At 34.8% G+C, this 17022-nt stretch overlaps 4 protein-coding genes across 5 annotated transcripts in view; 2 read left to right on the forward strand and 2 right to left on the reverse strand.

Moving 5' to 3' along the window:
* Nucleotides 1-17022, forward strand: part of LOC124632279 (tyrosine-protein phosphatase non-receptor type 11) — a 26875-nt gene continuing 9853 nt past the window's right edge. Inside the window, exons 1-3 of one of the 2 annotated variants that reach the window (XM_047167053.1) lie at nucleotides 1-282; nucleotides 2499-4234; nucleotides 14689-14694. In XM_047167053.1, the coding sequence (XP_047023009.1) occupies nucleotides 2597-4234; nucleotides 14689-14694 (1644 nt within the window). In that variant the 5' untranslated portion in view covers nucleotides 1-282; nucleotides 2499-2596. Of the gene's footprint in view, nucleotides 283-2498; nucleotides 8959-14688; nucleotides 14695-17022 lie in introns of those variants that run through there. The other variant, XM_047167052.1, reaches the window with a different exon arrangement.
* Nucleotides 10110-11180, reverse strand: LOC124632294 (protein yippee-like 5). The gene is made up of 3 exons (XM_047167079.1): nucleotides 10988-11180; nucleotides 10522-10681; nucleotides 10110-10402 (listed from the first exon to the last, which is right to left on the reverse strand). The coding sequence occupies exons 1-3, from the start codon at nucleotides 11103-11105 to the stop codon at nucleotides 10315-10317; spliced, it is 366 nt and encodes a 121-aa protein (XP_047023035.1). The 5' UTR covers nucleotides 11106-11180; the 3' UTR covers nucleotides 10110-10314.
* Nucleotides 11669-16585, forward strand: LOC124632297 (TBC1 domain family member 19). Its single transcript, XM_047167081.1, has 11 exons — nucleotides 11669-11803; nucleotides 12162-12296; nucleotides 12661-12835; nucleotides 12960-13047; nucleotides 13121-13181; nucleotides 13377-13610; nucleotides 13793-13930; nucleotides 14722-14884; nucleotides 15206-15315; nucleotides 15394-15485; nucleotides 15560-16585. Exons 1-11 carry the CDS (start codon nucleotides 11702-11704, stop codon nucleotides 15813-15815), a joined length of 1554 nt encoding a protein of 517 aa, XP_047023037.1. The 5' UTR covers nucleotides 11669-11701; the 3' UTR covers nucleotides 15816-16585.
* The window catches only part of LOC124632280 (alkylated DNA repair protein alkB homolog 8), a 3962-nt gene continuing 3503 nt past the window's right edge, over nucleotides 16564-17022 (reverse strand). Inside the window, exon 8 of the mRNA XM_047167055.1 lies at nucleotides 16564-16994. Within this exon, the coding sequence (XP_047023011.1) occupies nucleotides 16587-16994 (408 nt within the window). The 3' untranslated portion in view covers nucleotides 16564-16586. The remainder of the gene's footprint in view (nucleotides 16995-17022) is intronic.

Here is a 17022-nt window from a genome sequence, read left to right on the forward strand (position 1 = left end):
CGTTTCTGCAGGCAACTCGAGCACGGAGTTCATTTTCTGCTTCTTTTTGTGTGAAATATTTTTTTCGACTATTGGTTTCGTTTACCAATACAATATTTCGGTAATTTTTAAGTTTAGAATATATTTAGTTTGTAGTTTCAATGAATAAGTTAATGTGCCCATACGCCCTTGAAAACAGTGTATTAAAAAAAATTGTGTCAGCATAGCAACAGCACTTCGGTACATATAATTCCTATTTTGAGGGATATCGTTCAGTGTAAGAAGACAGGGTGCCTTTGTGAGGTGAGTGTTTTGCCTTAATGCTCAAATATTGTACATCGTTGGCATTAGACTTGTGATAATGTTCTTCAGGGTATACCTTTGTGCATTCGTTCCGTACGTATAACAATACATACTTTATTATAGTGAATGTCCACAATATAAGTAGCAATCGCACGCATTGTTTCCCGCAATATTAGTATGGCTCCCGGTAAAATTATTAATTTTAACACAACATTTCTGAACAATAGCCTCATGAACATGTAGTCTTTGGCATTAAGTGCATTATTTGCTTATTGAATTCACATCTCAATGATAGGATGATGTCATATTTTACATGTAAACTACACAATTTGTGTCATAATTTTACAAAGTTATGTATTGTTACGGACTGAGTTATATGAGGCATTGAAATTGCACCTTGAATGTAACAAATGCACTCACTGTTCATTACCCATGGACAAGCATACTTCCTGTAACAACTACTTAGAATATGAATGGCTCGGTATCAAAGAACATGTCAAAATATTTTCTTTTACTTTATATTGGTCCCAGGAATTTATTACTGATATATGAAGATCAGAATATACATTTACAGTCAACTTCAAAAAATATTTCTGTTATATTTGGAGAGAGTAAAAAATATAATATAATTCTTAAAACTTAGACTTCAAGTAAAATAAAACAAAAATATATGTTTTAATAATTAAAGTTTAGGTTAGTTTAGCTTAACTAACCTCTTTAAAAACAATAATATTGCCCATTTCAGTAATTATTAGCTTAATATCATGTACTGTATGATTTATAAACATTAATCATGAAAGTTTCTTTTTCACTCTAAAATTACAAATTAATATATAACTAGCTGCTTTCCCGAGATTTGAAACTATGCTTGTAGAAACTATTGCTCATACTATGATACTCGAGAAAAAGTGTAGCTTTCCAACAGGGAAATAATTTTTAATATCGGTTTTATAATTTTTGGGTTTATCCATTACAAACATCATCATCATGTCCCGAGCCTTTTCCCATACAAATGTTTTTTTTTCCACCTTTGTACTATTAATATAGGTAGACAGCATACAGATATATTTCTTATCACACGAGTAAAACTGTATGGAATAACTAGTGCACAATAACAGTAACTATCACTGTTAAATTTATCTTACAAGAGTACTATAAAATCTAAGTGTCTCCTGAAAATATGTTCTAGAACCATCAATATACCATGTTTATTGCTCTATTGTTATTCAATTGCGCAAACATTGTGTTTGCTAAACAGTGGATTTCTATAACTAATCTATCATTTTATAAATTATTTCAAATTTCAATCTTTAATTCCAAAATAATGGATAGTTTGGTAATGAGTAAAACAACACAATTAATCATATTCTCGTTTGTATTTGATGTTTTCCCACCATGTTTTCCTAGAATTGGTGGTTTCAAAGATTAATGGTATTAATTATATGTAATGATGTCCAAAGAGTTGTTTTGTCCTGCAACGCTTAGCTTTAGAAACTAGCCAGTTTCTAAAGCTAAGCTTAATCTACACGCCACGCTTTATACAGTTAATAAATACCTTTCTACCTAGTCTTTTTTTTTGCTTCTGATCAATTGAATAATAAGCAAACTTAGACCTAGGTAGATCTATTTTGGTCTATACCAAAAATGGTAATAAAAATGCTTGTAAACATTTCTAACAACAACATTATTAATGTATGGCAGAGCTCTATTAGCTATCTGCCAATTTTCTTACTAGAATTTGGTATTTGACATTAATATTAGGGGCATTAAGTCAAAATTCTATCTCTAGTAGGCAGTTTAGTAGATAGATATGTTATAGAAATCCGTAGGTAGAAGCACATGGTTTTATAATGTTTATTGACTTTATTTACATTTGTACAAAGCATGGCACTTCAAACCAATTATGAACATAACACAATGAGTATTATGGGACTTTTGCCCCTAATTTTCCTGTTACGTTTTCAAGAATTGTTATACAATGTGATGGGAAAAAGTACTTATTTTATTGTTTACATACAATTGAACAAAATAAATGAATTAATTGATTATTAAATTGGTATTTGTCTTTTTTTAACTTTATCAGTTCCGTTTTAATTAGGAAAGGGCTGAATATTTTAATGGGTGAACATTAGAAACATAATATGTTGAAACAAATAAATAATAATAAAAAGTAACCAGCACTTTAACTAAATAAATATTTATTTCTTTACTTTCAGATGAGAAATGAGGATGCATGGAGGAATACTAGGATTCAAATCAAGAACACACTAATTTAGTATTTTGTAAGTTTAAACTGGTGCTTTTATCTTATAAGATGATTACACGAAGATGGTTTCATCCCACACTAACAGGGGTGGAGGCAGAAAAGATACTCTTGGAATGTGGCCACGATGGCTACTTCTTAGCTAGACCCAGCATGAGCAACAAGGGCGACTTCACACTATCTGTACGGCGAGGTAACGAAGTGACACACATTAAGATACAAAATAATGGCGAGTTCCTTGACCTTTACGGAGGTGAGAAGTTTGCCACACTTTCAGAACTCGTTCAATACTACATGGACAACCAGTGTCAACTGCGTGAGAAAAATGGGAACGTCATTAGGTTAAAAACACCTCTTAATTGCGCTGATCCTACAACTGAGCGCTGGTACCATGGACAACTCACAGCTAAGGAAGCTGAACGGGTTATGCTGGAGAATGGTAAAAATGGTTCGTTTCTGGTTCGGGAGTCTCAACGACAACCTGGCGACTTTGTTCTATCAGTGAGGACGCGAGATCGAGTCACACACGTCATCATCCGCCGGCAAGATAACAAGTACGATGTCGGTGGTGGCCAACAATTTCCTGATCTTGTCAGTCTAATAGAACATTACAGAAACTTTCCGATGGTCGAAACGACAGGTGAAGTGTTGCGACTGATCCAGCCTTTTAACGCTACTCGTATCCAAGTGCGACATTTCCATACACGAGTGAAACAACTTCAAAAAGAAAACGAAGGTCCAATAGAGAGTATGGCATACAAACAAGGCTTCTGGGAGGAATTTGAGACTCTGCAAATGATGGAGAACCTTCAACTTTTCGACAGGATGGAGGGATCAAAGCCAGAAAATATACGAAAAAATCGGTATAAGAATATAATTCCTTTCGATCGTACCCGAGTGGTGCTAAAAGACATTCCTCCGGATGCACCTCCCGGCTCGGACTACATAAACGCCAATTATATTCGATGTGAAATGATAGACATGGGCTCCGACTTTCACGACTCTTGTAGTAACGGCTCTTATGAAAATAGCCCCTATATGAGTCGAGAATCAAACAATTCGCCTTCAAAGAGTAAAGACAAGTTGTCACCAGTTCACACAAGTGTTATTGTATGTGAAGAAAAGTTAGGTAACGTCAAAATTCAAGGTAACGGCACAAAATCAATCCCACCTTTTGAGCCGTCTGTCCTTCGAACAAATCCGAATTATGTTAATACCACAATACCGAAGTCAACAGAGGAAACTGAAAATGGTGTTGTCGATCACGTCTACAATAAGATATACATCGCCACTCAAGGTTGTTTATCGACCACCATAGCTCCATTCTGGTCGATGATATGGCAGGAGGACGTTCGCATAATTATAATGACAACAAAAGAGATCGAACGTGGTAAAGTAAAATGCGAACGATACTGGCCAGAATTGAACAAAACAGAAGTTTTCAAAAAGTTTACTGTACAAAATGAATTTGAATCGTCTACGCCAGATTACACGTTGCGGCGTTTTGTAGTTACGAAAAAAGAGGAAAGCAGCGTTAAAAGAACAATTTATCATTTTCACTTTACTGCGTGGCCGGACCACGGCGTTCCATCGGAGCCGGGCCGAGTTCTGAATATACTGTTAGATGTAAATTATAGGCTGCAACAGATTATGACCGGGCCGGATCCACCCGCACAAGCAGTCGTGTGCGTCCATTGCTCGGCGGGCATTGGCAGAACAGGGACCTTTATAGTCATCGATATGATTCTAGATCAAATAAGGAAAGAGGGATTCGACTGTGAAATCGATATCCATCGTACTGTTCAAATGGTGCGAGACCAGCGCTCTGGTATGGTGCAAAACGAGGCACAGTATAAGTTTATTTATATGGCCGTTTTAGAGTTTATTGAAACTGAGAAACAGAGAATTGGTCTTGGACCGGAATCGAGCCAAGACTCTCCTCGTGTGTGGTCGCATTCCGTACCTTTTTTATGAATCGAGCTAAAAGCGCGAAGAAGTTTCTAACGAAAGCTTTATCGCGTAAAAAAATGTAGAGGATCACATTCGTTGTGACCTTTCCAATTTTCTCTAACACATGCTTAAAATTTCGATTTGTTATATAACATATTAAATATTTTATTATTTTTTCCGTCGTATTCAAGATTCTACTTAGTAGCGCATGACAAGAATTAACGTGGTTTTAAGATTTAACACTGCCAACAAGCAAAATATAAGTCTTAAAAAGAGGAAGACTTTATAAAAATATGGTCATTAGCTGCTAGATGCGGGGCCCGTAACTCTTGATATATAGTTAAACGGGCACTATAAATTAATAACATTTTGAGTAAACAAGTCCTTCGTTCAGAGTTGTGATGATTATGGCCTACATACATTTCTTGTAACAAATGGCAAAGGCTCGTTTCTGGAGCACGTAGTAACTTGAACACAATAATGATGTTTTTTTATTTATCTCAAAACAAGGATCTGTCGTAGAGTTTTACTCATACAGATGTCTATTTTTAATTAGTAAACGTAGTGATTTAATTATCAACAATGCAGTGTACCTTTTTAAATTTTACCATATCAATGAATCAATTAATTTCAATGAATAAATAATTGTATTATGCATTTAGAACGTAAAGTAAAAATATATTATTATTATAGCAGAACAATCTTATATGGGTGGGATAACGTGATCGATGATAAAAAATATTATATTCGAGTATTGAACATTAAATGATTTTAAAACTAAGTCAAGCTGATCGCTTTTGTACAAAACACCCTAAGTGATTATATTACAGTAACAAAATGAAATTAAGGAATTTTAATATCAATGCAGATGAAATTTTTGGAATGAAGAAGTCACACAATAAAATATTTAATTAGCACTTTATATAATATTTTGTATATTTCGTTAAAGATTTTATTTTAATTAACGGCCTGATTTTATTATAACGTGTTCTAAACCTCTTCGCGCTTAGCCGTAGGTTGTTCCAGCGATGAAATAGTATTAAGTATTCGTAACAACAGAATATAGTACCTAAGTGCTTACTCTTCCAAATTAAATTAAAGATGCAAGGAAAATGCAGAGATATTTTGTTTTACTGGTAGGGAATACTTATTAGATGTTATATATTTTTTTCTATGCCACAATTCTTTGGTTTTAAAATACGTAGTTCATTTTGTAACTCAGTTTTCACTGATATCACCTTCCTACCCTTTGGGTAATTTATCCGAGCGATTTAGTTTTAAAAAATCGCCCAAGTACGAGCCGGTCCAGAAGTGTTCCGTACCATTATAAATCGGCCAAAAAAGTCACTTGAATGGCATTATGTTTTCAGTATTTGTTGTTATAGCGGAAACACATCATTTCTTTGGGTACGGAACCCTGAAAAGAAAATGTGTCTGAGTGGCGTAAAATTGGTGATAAGTGATAATATAAAATAAGCATTTTTCCTAATGTGAACTTACCTCATATGGAACACAAAAAAAACGTGCATAGTGTAACATAGGATAATCTCCAGTGGCATGTGATCATGATAAAGTATCTTAGCGTCCACGATAAGATGAAAGAAATTAATTATATGTAAGTCAATGTGTTTGTTCGAAGTTTAAATACGATGCGACATAGCACGGTAAACACCTATCATGTTTGAGATCCTAAAATACGTAGATGTATGCTTTTCCTTATTAAGTAATTAAAAGTAGATACATCTACTTACTATTCTGTGCTGTGTCGCACGTGCTCTGTGTGAAGCTTAAGAGGAAAATAATAATAAATGAATGTTGTTAATTAAAAACTATTACGTTAGTTTTATACGGCGACCTGAATAATTTATCACACTGTTGCTTTAATATGCACTATATGAAAGTCAGGAGGTTGACTTCAACGTGATCTCGAATTGGAGTTTGATTTGAAAATATTGATTTTATTCATATACTTATCTACTGAATATATATTTCTACAATCGATGGTTATTTACGAACTTTCTAGAATGAATACAATGAAATATGTCGTCAGTTCACACAGCGCTTACCAGTTTTCGAAATAAATTAACGCATCTTTTGATGCTCAGATTTCCACCCCTTAAAGAATCGGATATTATAATACTGCTATTAAAATTCGAACTCCACTGCTATTTATAAATTTGGCCTATATTTTCTAAAATTAATTTATGGTAAGCGTTGCGGTATAAAAATTTGCAGCTAAAATTAAAACCTTCATACCGATACAGACTGCAGACATACACTATTAAAAAAGCTTAAGGCGGCCAACTTTCCGAAAACTGAATGCGGGACTTAACCTTTCGTGAAAAGGGGGGGGGGGGGTGCATTGAAAAATGATCGGACGGAACTGATAAAATAAAAACCGTAAGCAAAAAGCTATAATTTAACCTATCAATATCATGTCACAGCGTGCACTAATGTCTTATTTTCAAAATCATTAGGCCTCACGAGTTCAGTAGAAATAAAGAGAACGAGATTATATTATAGGTAATCTGTGTTCCTGCACTGTTGAGCGTGCGCGCAGGTGGGTGTTGTGTAGAAGCGTGGTAGAAAAATAGGGTTGCGGGACATGCGGGACGCATACAACGTTTTGCGGGACTATTTTACTAATAATTTCAAAACGGGATTTCGTCAAGCATTGCGGGACGGTCCCGCAGAATGCGGGACGGTTGGCCGCCTTAAAAAAGCTCTAGTATGTATTTTGAATTTAATGAAATATTAAACATTGTACCTACCATTTCCATAAAATGTAATACAAAATAAAATACCTTCTATACAATAATTATTAAGTAAAGAAAAATCCGTAGTTACGCGTATTTCTAAAATACTTGTTTAACGAACTATGGCATACTGGAGCTATTAATTAGCGTTAGGTACTTGTAGCAGTTATACAGACGTTGTATTAAGTAACATAGATTATTCTAAAAATAATTAATTAGTTAGAAGTCCGAATCGACTTACAAATTGAAGATTTGTACCTAGGCGTGTCTCATATGCCCCCACTCGAAATCTTTGCATCTTTTTTATATGATTTAAAAATTATATTTTTTATTATTGTAAATTATTTCAGCAGTCGATATTTAGACAGTAGGTGTTTGTTTTTCCATAAGATGGTAACTGTAACAGAATATTGTGTTGGTAGTGTAAGTACTGTTTGTATAAATTGGTTGCTATTATGACTTTCATCTGTACTATTATGTTATGTCTTCTCCTTTTCATCCCTGCGTTGCTTCAATCTTGTGTAAGTTTTATGTATCCCTTTTAATGCTTGTATAATATTTTACCACATAGTCGAACAAAAAACTCAGTAATATGTAACACAATTTATACCAAACAGTCCTAAGATAGTAATTAAAAATTATTGTATTTTAATTTTAAACTTATATTCTTGTCAAAACTTGTAATCGGAGGTGCTTTTTTATGTGAAGTATTTGATGGTAATGACATGGTGCGTTATTTTTATGTTTTTTTTGTTTGTACGCGTAGATTACGCAGTACGTATGTATAGGTAGGCAAATTCAGGCAGTGATAATTTCATTTAATTTTACATAATTATAAATATTCGGTGTAATTTAATGTAGGGTTTAGTGTGTGTATCTAGTATAAAACCTAAGCTGTAAGCACTTTATTTATACAACGATTATAAAGCTAACGCACATTTTCAATAATGTACCTATTTGTATATAATTTTGCTAGTTTTTGGTGCCGTGTATGGCATAAATCAGTGCTATCTCGTTTTTTAAGTTTTCGCCGAAATATTTAATCGGAATCCGAAGTTATTCCGAGTGCTTTTATTGCAAAGCTATTGGACAATATTGTTCAAGGAATTGTACATTTTGAAAAGAGAAGTCAGTTGACGAACTGAAGAAGCTTAGTCCGGAATGTATACGGAACGTGCACTATGTAGGTATAAATGATAGATAAGCTAACTGTCGTACAGCCTAATCTAACTTTTTTTTAAGTACAAGCTCATAATTAATCAGAATTGGAGCAGGTGCCTAGGCCCTTAAGTTTTGCTTTATGAACTCAATGAATAAAGTACCTACCTAGGTACCAGACATTGTAAATTAACTGCAGCACAAAACTAAAAAAATATTATTATCTATTATAAAATTAAACGATGAAATGAAATGTTAAAAATTAAATAAGTCTTATATCGATGTTTTAGTGTACCTAGTACGCGAATTACAAATATTTTATTCACTCCCTAACAGGGCTTAATAACTATGTAATTAGCAAATTATCACTGCTTGTATTAATCAGAGCTATTATATGTTGTTGGCATTTTATTTAAACTATTATTCCAATTTGTAAAACAGAGCTAAAGTAATCGCATGAAGGTAGAGGAAAAGGTTTTATCGTCCGATAAAAAATATATGTTGTGTTTTATTGTATATTATCAATAAAATGTGATACCGACTGTGTAATCGTTTTTATCTTTGCCAATTCAAAATTCAAGTTTGCTGAGTTCAACGTTAGACCCGAAAAACCACTCTCTAAATGACTACATTTTTTTTAAAGGGCGTGTGTTATTAACAATGCAACTACTAGGAAGACTCAATTCCTGATAATTAAGTATTTGTAGCTTGCGATAAAGTTGGTAAACCAGTAGGAAAACTTGGACCGAGTTAAAATTAACGATCGCAGCTCAATAAAGGGCGGTTCATTTCCTGTTGTTCATTGTTCCAAATATGTACCACTAGCGTACCTATTATGTCTGGTATACATTTTAGGTACTTTTTTAGAGCTTACAGGCAGCTCTTAAAGTCTTGAGTTTTCTAAAATCCATCTGCTGAACTTGGCCTTTGAAAATTAATACATTAGTGAAGACGCGACAGTAAGATCGCCATGTAGTCGGGCTACTTTAGGGTGTAATAAAAAAAAACAACTTGAATTCGAGCCTGAGACCGGAAACAATCGTATCCTTATTGCAACCAGTGCATCAACCTCCTTCGTTGATACAGCGTTAGAATGAGATGAAACTATTCAAACTATACATAAGTATAGAAACGGTAGTGGAATACTATATAATTCTATGATATATAATGTATAGTACCATGCTCTTGTGGTAACGAAACATTGAATGATGGTAACTGTCTTGAACACATCTACATCTCTCAAGATACTCCACAATATTCATATATTCAGTAATATTTTATGCATGCGCGCATTGAGTGGAGACAATGACGTCTAAAGAACTGCGCCGTTCAGATGTAAACGTTTGACCCTTGAAACGGAAAAGTTTGGACACACAAATAAACCCTTTTATTCTATGTTTTTTTTTCTAATGACCAGTTTTACTCAAAAAGCTTAATAATTCTGACTTTTTCCCTATAGTTGCTATAATACTACTAGATACTATTACCATAATGTACCTATAGAATGGCATTCTCACTACGAGGATATATTTTTAAAAAATGTGTTGTGTTCCTCAAACAATATTTTCCTTCTTTTAGGATAATGTTGTGTGTGAAAAGTAATTTACTGCATTTTGTAATAATCTGTTTTACCAAACTTTCCTAAAAGGGTAGGTATTGTGATTTTTCTTAGATACTTAGGCCAGGTAATTAAAAATCAATTTATTTTGGTTAGCTTTTATTATATAGTCTTAATTAAAACAAGAGAAGAAAGCGTGAGAGATTAAAAAAATATGATTTAAGATTTACTTTCTTTCTCGAGTAATAATTTATAAATAAAAATACAGTTTCCTTGCAAACACTTCTACAATAAACTGTTAGATTTGGTATTTAAAGTCATAAATTAAATTAAGGAGTAAAGTTGAGCTAGTCATCATTGTTAACTTGGATTTCTTCAATGCCATCACTCTCCGTCACAAGAGCCCTTTCAAGAATTACACGCCCCTCCTTATATCTGGAAAATAAAACAGCCATGAAAAAAGTAAGAAAGAGTCAACTATAACAGTACAGTTCAACTGCCAAATAAATATCAACCTTATCAACATTCAAATAAGGTTTAAAATTGGTTCATACCTCTGGTTCTCCTCAGTAGCAAATTCATACACCCAGCCAAGTTTAGTGCCACAGTTCTTGCAAGATACGTCGCGCACCATGTGACGCCCTGTCAACATGACACGGTCCTGCACCTCGGAGTACACTAGGTTCACTACTTTATGGAATAAAAATGCTCGACCTGAAATAAGTGGGTATAATATTTCATTATTTACACTTTAAAATAGTAATTATACCTATGTATAACTGAAAATTGCGTATGTTGGGTATACAATGTTATTGAAGTACGTGGAATGTAACTGCTTTCACATAAATCTTACTCTTAGTAGGTCTTGTCTGTGCAGACCACAATTGCACATTCACCGATATAAAAAATAACAAACACAATCCGTATTTGTAAATATCATCGCACAAATAAGAATGATTGCGTAAATAAACAACACAAAGACGAACTTTTGAAAGTCACAGATTGAAGACCAGAACCTACCTGTGGCTCCAGTAAACCGTGTGCTAATCAACTCCGAACGATTCGTCAAATTCACGTCGCAAGATGCACATGAGAATAAACGAGTACCACCAATGTGGTCAAGAAATATTTTCCCCATTTTTCCAATAATACAATCACGCACGCAAGAAGTTCTTTGTTGTCAAAACAATCAATAAACGTCACGTCAGCCAGCGAGACAGCTGACTGTTGACATATGTTTTGATAGCTGAGAACTCGTTCGGAAACTATGCAAAACAGAATTTTCATTATTACCCAGAACGACATTACATCCAGGCATTTCACGTACTTTTCATATTATTCTGAATCTAAAATATATTATGGAGTATGTACAGATAAGTTGAATAATAAATTCAACTGTCTTTTTCAATAATTTTTCTACTTTTAAACGTATTTACTATCCTGTCGTATAAAGTCCAGTTGCCACCGACGCGGGAAAGTTTAATTTGGGAAAATCCATAAATGATTATTTGATATTAAAAAAATACAGAAATGCTGCTTTGGAATATTGACGAAAAATAGTTTTTCCTATTCCCCACAGCTTCTGACACATTACTATTATTTGCCAGTTGCCACGGTAACAGTGTCTTTACATTTTAATATGAACTATGAATTTTATAAAAAAAAGTAAACACAGTTACGTCTGTTATTTTATTTTTACAAATTTAAAATAGATATAATTCATGAATAGTAATTATGGAAGGTATAAAAGAAGAAGCCATACACCACACAGCATTAAAACTAGCCGAAGAAATAAAAAATCTCTCAATATACAAATCATTTTATAGTGATGTACAGGTATTTAATAGAACAGCCTTATCTAAGTATTTATCTCGAAATCGTACTTTATAATTTATTCAGCTTAATAGGCCTTCCGACCGCTGAAAATATTTTCGTCTCCATATAAATGTTACGTTAATCATGCCCCTGCTTAGGTTACCGATTCCTAATTAGCAATCAACAAACAATTCCTCGGATTGAATGTCCATTATCATACTTTTAAAGTACGTAGGTACTTAAGTACGAAGCCCCTAATGTGTAAGATTCACGAGCACTCGTTACGATTACTGACGCACGATATAAAAATAATTTCTGTCCATCACGCAACTTTCATAGGGTGTAACGATGCATAATTTTTTATTGTTATTTTTTTCAGAAATTAGTATCGTCACCAAATGTTAAAAAAGAAGATTTTAAACAAACATTGCAGCAAGCTATGAAAGAGAAGGGTTTGGACACTAAACTTAGGAATACAGTTTTTCATTGGGTCAGAACACAAAGTAAACAAAATGTAAGTTTAGAAAAAAAAAATATCACGATCAAATCACGATAACACTTCGCATCATATAGCAGGGGCAAATCCTTAGGCCTCAGAAAAGTTGTGGGCACATTAAATTTAGGTACATGAGGGCAGCACATAAAGAAGTAAAAAGGTACCTAAGGGGTTCGATAAGGGTGCTTACATAAAGAAACAGCTTGCCGGCTTTGATAAGGGAGTACATGGTGGTGGTTAATAAGGGAGTACTTACGGGTACCTATCACACTACACATGAGTACCTACATAAAAAGAAAAGATAAGTGTGACGTCACAGGTAATTTTTTGTTGTGGGCATGCAAGTCCAATGCCATTGATACCTATTAATTTTTTTTTTCAGAAATTGGACCCACTTACATCACTATTAAAAGCAAGTGCTCAATGGGAGAAGAGAATACACAAATCTTTAAATTCAATGTGCACAGATCTGGAGACGTCACTAGCTAAAATTAGACCTCAAAGTGAACAAGAGGAGTTATCTGAAAAGTGGAATGAACTTAGTACTTATACTTTAGGTAATTTATCCATTTACTTATCGATACATCATACTTTCCACTTTTGCATCACTTTCTTCTGTCTTAGCTTAAGTGGACTAATAAAAAGGGAAATGATGATATGACTTATGATAATACTTTACAGATCTTTCGAAATACCGACCAGTTTATGCGCCAAAAGACTTCTTGGAAGTACTAATAACTTTATCCGGTTATGTTCCTTACACGAGAGAGTGAGTGTTTTGAGATTCAATTAGAAAAATCTAGTGTCTTAATAGTAAAATTCATACTGATGTTTTCTTACAGAGATGAACCTAAATGGGAGTTTGCTCATTTACCCATTCAAGTGAAAACACTAGACCAATTAGTAAGTATAGTTAAATAATCACGATTTAATATATAACTCCGGGAATATTTTTACACGTCTCCTTAGCCAAAATTCTAATGCAAGTTGCAGAGTTCCACAGGGTCACATACTTGGGCCGCTGCCAAATTCGATTGAAGTGTAAACATTGAGATTGAATGAGTCTTAGTAGATTTTCAACATAACTTTTCTTTGCAGCGAAAAGTATTCCCCGAATGGTCAAACGGAGAGCCTCTTCTAGGCGTCAACCCTAGCATGCCAAGTACAGTACCAGGGTTTGCAACACTAGAAGCTGAACGCATAAGTTTGGGGGAAAGAGTAGCGGCCCTCGGTTACGCGCCTGTGGTACAAGAATATTTAAAAAAAGGCAGTCCTCAATGTCTGAGGGCGAAGTTGTGGTCCCAAGTTTTGGGCTCCGATGTTAAGATTCCGGTAATCGATATGTCTTAATTTGTGCTATTATTCTTTCGTAAAGTAGATTGATGTGTGTTGTTCTATCAAGCAAAAAGCTCTGGGTGAACTTTAGCCGACTTCTAAAATAGCAAGTCGCCTCTTTTTCCTAATTTATCTATTTTTCGAAGAAAGTACAATATAGGCTATATTATGATTTACAGCAAATGACATACTTCGCCCAGCTAAAGAAGAATGTCCTGGAAGTAGATTTGATGATAGACAAGCTTATTTTCAAAGATGTGCAGTTGACAGCATCTAATGATGATCAGTATTTTGTATTTGAAGATTTGCTCTATCAGGTGAGACTATTTCATAATATGAATATTATTTCGATAGATTAAATTATTTTAGCTAAAAGGAAATCTGTAATTCATAAGATTATACCGTTTTCCACCAGCTATAGGTATTTTTCATCTTTTCGGCCTCATACGCCGCTAGAACTTCCCTAAGCGTTTCGACGGATTCAGATACCTAATAAATAATTAAAAAAAAATAACTTCAAGAATTTGTGATTTACACAGTGTGTTTTAAGCTGCGTCTACGCTAGGAGAGCCGAGCACGAGCGGAGCACGAGCCGAACACAATTCGTCTAGTGTGGACCAACTTACAAGCCTCTAAGGCCTCGGCCTCGAATTTTGCGGGCAGCGGGGCGGCAGTGGCGGCGGCGCGGGAGCGGCAGGATCTTACGCGTATAATCAAATGGACCGGCCCTCGAATACAGCGGCGCGGGCGCGGGCAACGAGCGGTGCGCTCCGGTCAAGCGGTGACCGCCCGCGCCGCCGCCGCTGCCGCCCCGCTGCCCGCAAAATTCGAGGCCGAGGCCTAATGAGCGTGCTGCGAAGATTTCGTTCGTGCTCGGCTGCGTTCCGCCTGTTGTCGGTTTTTGACGAACACAAAGGGATTTGCTGACAGTGATCGTTGTAGGTTCCTTGTACGTCCACACTTGACGCCGCGAACGACAAGCTGAGGACGGCTCCGCTTGTGCTTCGCTCGTACTCGGTTCGTCTAGCGTAGACCCACCTTTAGAGTGATCTTTTCCCTACAAAAAAAAATGGAGTCTTCCGTAGGTACATATTTTCGTCCGTTTCAGGTCATGTTATGTTTCTCCCGTGATATCGAAGTGATGCAGCACTTGAAGGGCAGTATCGGCAACCCGCCCACCGTCACTATCAAAGGCAAACAGACTTCGCTCGAAAGCATCACTGTTTTTCCGCCGAGCGGGATTATTCCCTTCCATGGGTTCACTATGTATGGTAAGCTTACCTTCTTCTGTCAGTTTTTTCACCCGCATCTGATGTCTAGCACTGTAAAGAGTTTTCAAAACAATCCAGAATCTCTGAAATTAACGCGTCGAAACAAACAAACTCATTAGATGGCTTTGGTAACAAGACTTCATAATAAGTCAGGCAGGCAGCTACTCTTTTTATCAAAACCTGACAATCGGAGGTTTAAAAGTTGGAGGACCTATTTGTTTTTGTACGTTATTTTTTCAACCAAATAATCAAAATTATATGTACCATGTTTTTGGCATATGGTTATGATATCTAGATTAATTCAGACATTGTATTTTCCAGCAACACCATTCTGCTATCTGTACGACGATCCAGTTCAGTTGTACTACACGTTTCGTGCATTCTACATACGATATTGGCATCGGCTCCACTATATTTCGACTCATCCACAGGTTAATTATAATTTCAGTTTTGTCTTTAAGCATAAAAAAATAAGTGTTCTTTGTACAAAATTCTTTTTCACATTACAGGGTATAGTATCATTGTGCCTTTTATACGAGAGGCTTTTAGAAGCGAACGAACCATTATTATGGATACATTTTAGAAATATTAATATTAATCCGTAAGTATTAAGTTTCCTTTAATCTTAGGTAACAGTTAGATTTTCGTTACTTAATTTTTTTATTTCTTTTTTAGAATCAGAGTGGTGTTCAAATGGTTGATGCGAGCATTCAGCGGTCATCTACCACCGGATCAATTACTTCTACTCTGGGATGCCATACTCGGCTACGATTGTTTAGAAATCCTACCATTATTGGCGCTGGCAATACTTAGTTTTAGAAAAGAGAATATATTCCAAGTGAATACTTTGCAGAACGTTGATGCCGTGTTGGCGGATTTGTCTACCATATCTGTTATACCGTTGTTGCAATTAGCGTTAATGAAGGCCTGATGCGATGTTCTGCGCATATGTGATAGAGAAATCTCGGGCTAGGTTTAGAAAGCATCTATTTGCGAGGCAAAAGCTGAGTAAATTAGTACTTATGTATTTAATAATGAGGTATTTTTTTATTCGAGTCATTTACGTGATTCTATGGTTAAAACTTGATGTTAGTGATATCGTTGAAAGAATACTAAAAGTTCTTGAACTCTGATTGAGTAGGAACTTGTCACAACTGCAGAAGCTTGGGAGAATCATATTAAGCCATTATAATATCTATTCGAATTGTCTAGTTAAAAAAAATGATAATTTTGTAAAGATTTTGTGTATTTTAAAAAAGGGAATTCCAAATTATGTTGTGTATTATTAACAAAAACTACTGTTGTCATTTAGTTTTATATAAAACAAAAAAGAGACGGAAATAGATCAGAGTTGTCAAGTAAGGTTACTTATCTACAAACTGAAGTTTAGCTTCCATTAATTTTTCGGTCTATTTGCTGGAAAAAGACTGCAATATTAATAAAGAAGTTTGAATTGAGAACAAAATAATCTGGGTATGTGCAAATGAAAGTATATATTTTTTGTAATTATTTTCAGACCAGTAAATAAATGGCGTTTATAAATTTTGCGTTGACTTCAGTTTTTCATATGCGCAGGACACACATTGTTGTTAAACTTTGTTTTATATAGTGTTTTTATATTAGTCGTTTTTTTTTTGTAATTTTGTAGACGGATAATTTTTTAAATTAAAAAAAGAAAGTACAAAGTGTTACCTCAGTAAATTTATTTTTTCTTACATACAACACACCAGTTACCCTCTTCATAGAAACTTTTTTCGATTGTGAAATCTGCCTCTTTGCATAGTTCATCTAGTTCATTTTCTTCGAAGACATGGTAATATCTTAGTAAGGTGTTCGCTGGTGTATTTGCTAGTTTATTTTGTGTGACTTTTCTTAGCTTCCAAGGCACGAGTAAGTCTTGATGTTTGAATTGTGTTCTGTTTTCATGTACTGGGAGGTTGACTCCTCCTACCGTTACTTGCATTTCGGCCATATTGTTATCATGTTGTTCTTGTTTGCTTTTGCAGAGGTAGTTAGACTTAGTTTGGTCTTTAGCCCAAACAGTGATTAGGGCGCGGCCATCTTTGCGCAGAAGACGATGTATTGTTGATATGGCTTGAAGTCTTCTAGCCTGGGGAAATATTAGTATTTTTTTTTTA

The sequence above is a fragment of the Helicoverpa zea genome, chromosome 8, assembly GCF_022581195.2.
Source record: "Helicoverpa zea isolate HzStark_Cry1AcR chromosome 8, ilHelZeax1.1, whole genome shotgun sequence".
Classification (NCBI taxonomy): domain Eukaryota; kingdom Metazoa; phylum Arthropoda; class Insecta; order Lepidoptera; family Noctuidae; genus Helicoverpa; species Helicoverpa zea.

Excerpts from the sequence above, each read along its gene's own strand:
- LOC124632297 (XM_047167081.1), top strand. The coding sequence starts at position 11,702 with ATGGAAGGTATAAAAGAAGAAGCCATACACCACACAGCATTAAAACTA. Across the intron at positions 11,804-12,161 it reads CATTTTATAGTGATGTACAG|AAATTAGTATCGTCACCAAA; the intron begins GTATTTAATAGA and ends TATTTTTTTCAG. Across the intron at positions 13,048-13,120 it reads TATGTTCCTTACACGAGAGA|AGATGAACCTAAATGGGAGT; the intron begins GTGAGTGTTTTG and ends GTTTTCTTACAG.
- LOC124632294 (XM_047167079.1), bottom strand. The coding sequence starts at position 11,105 with ATGGGGAAAATATTTCTTGACCACATTGGTGGTACTCGTTTATTCTCA. Across the intron at positions 10,682-10,987 it reads ACGGTTTACTGGAGCCACAG|GTCGAGCATTTTTATTCCAT; the intron begins GTAGGTTCTGGT and ends CACTTATTTCAG. Across the intron at positions 10,403-10,521 it reads GCTACTGAGGAGAACCAGAG|ATATAAGGAGGGGCGTGTAA; the intron begins GTATGAACCAAT and ends TTTATTTTCCAG.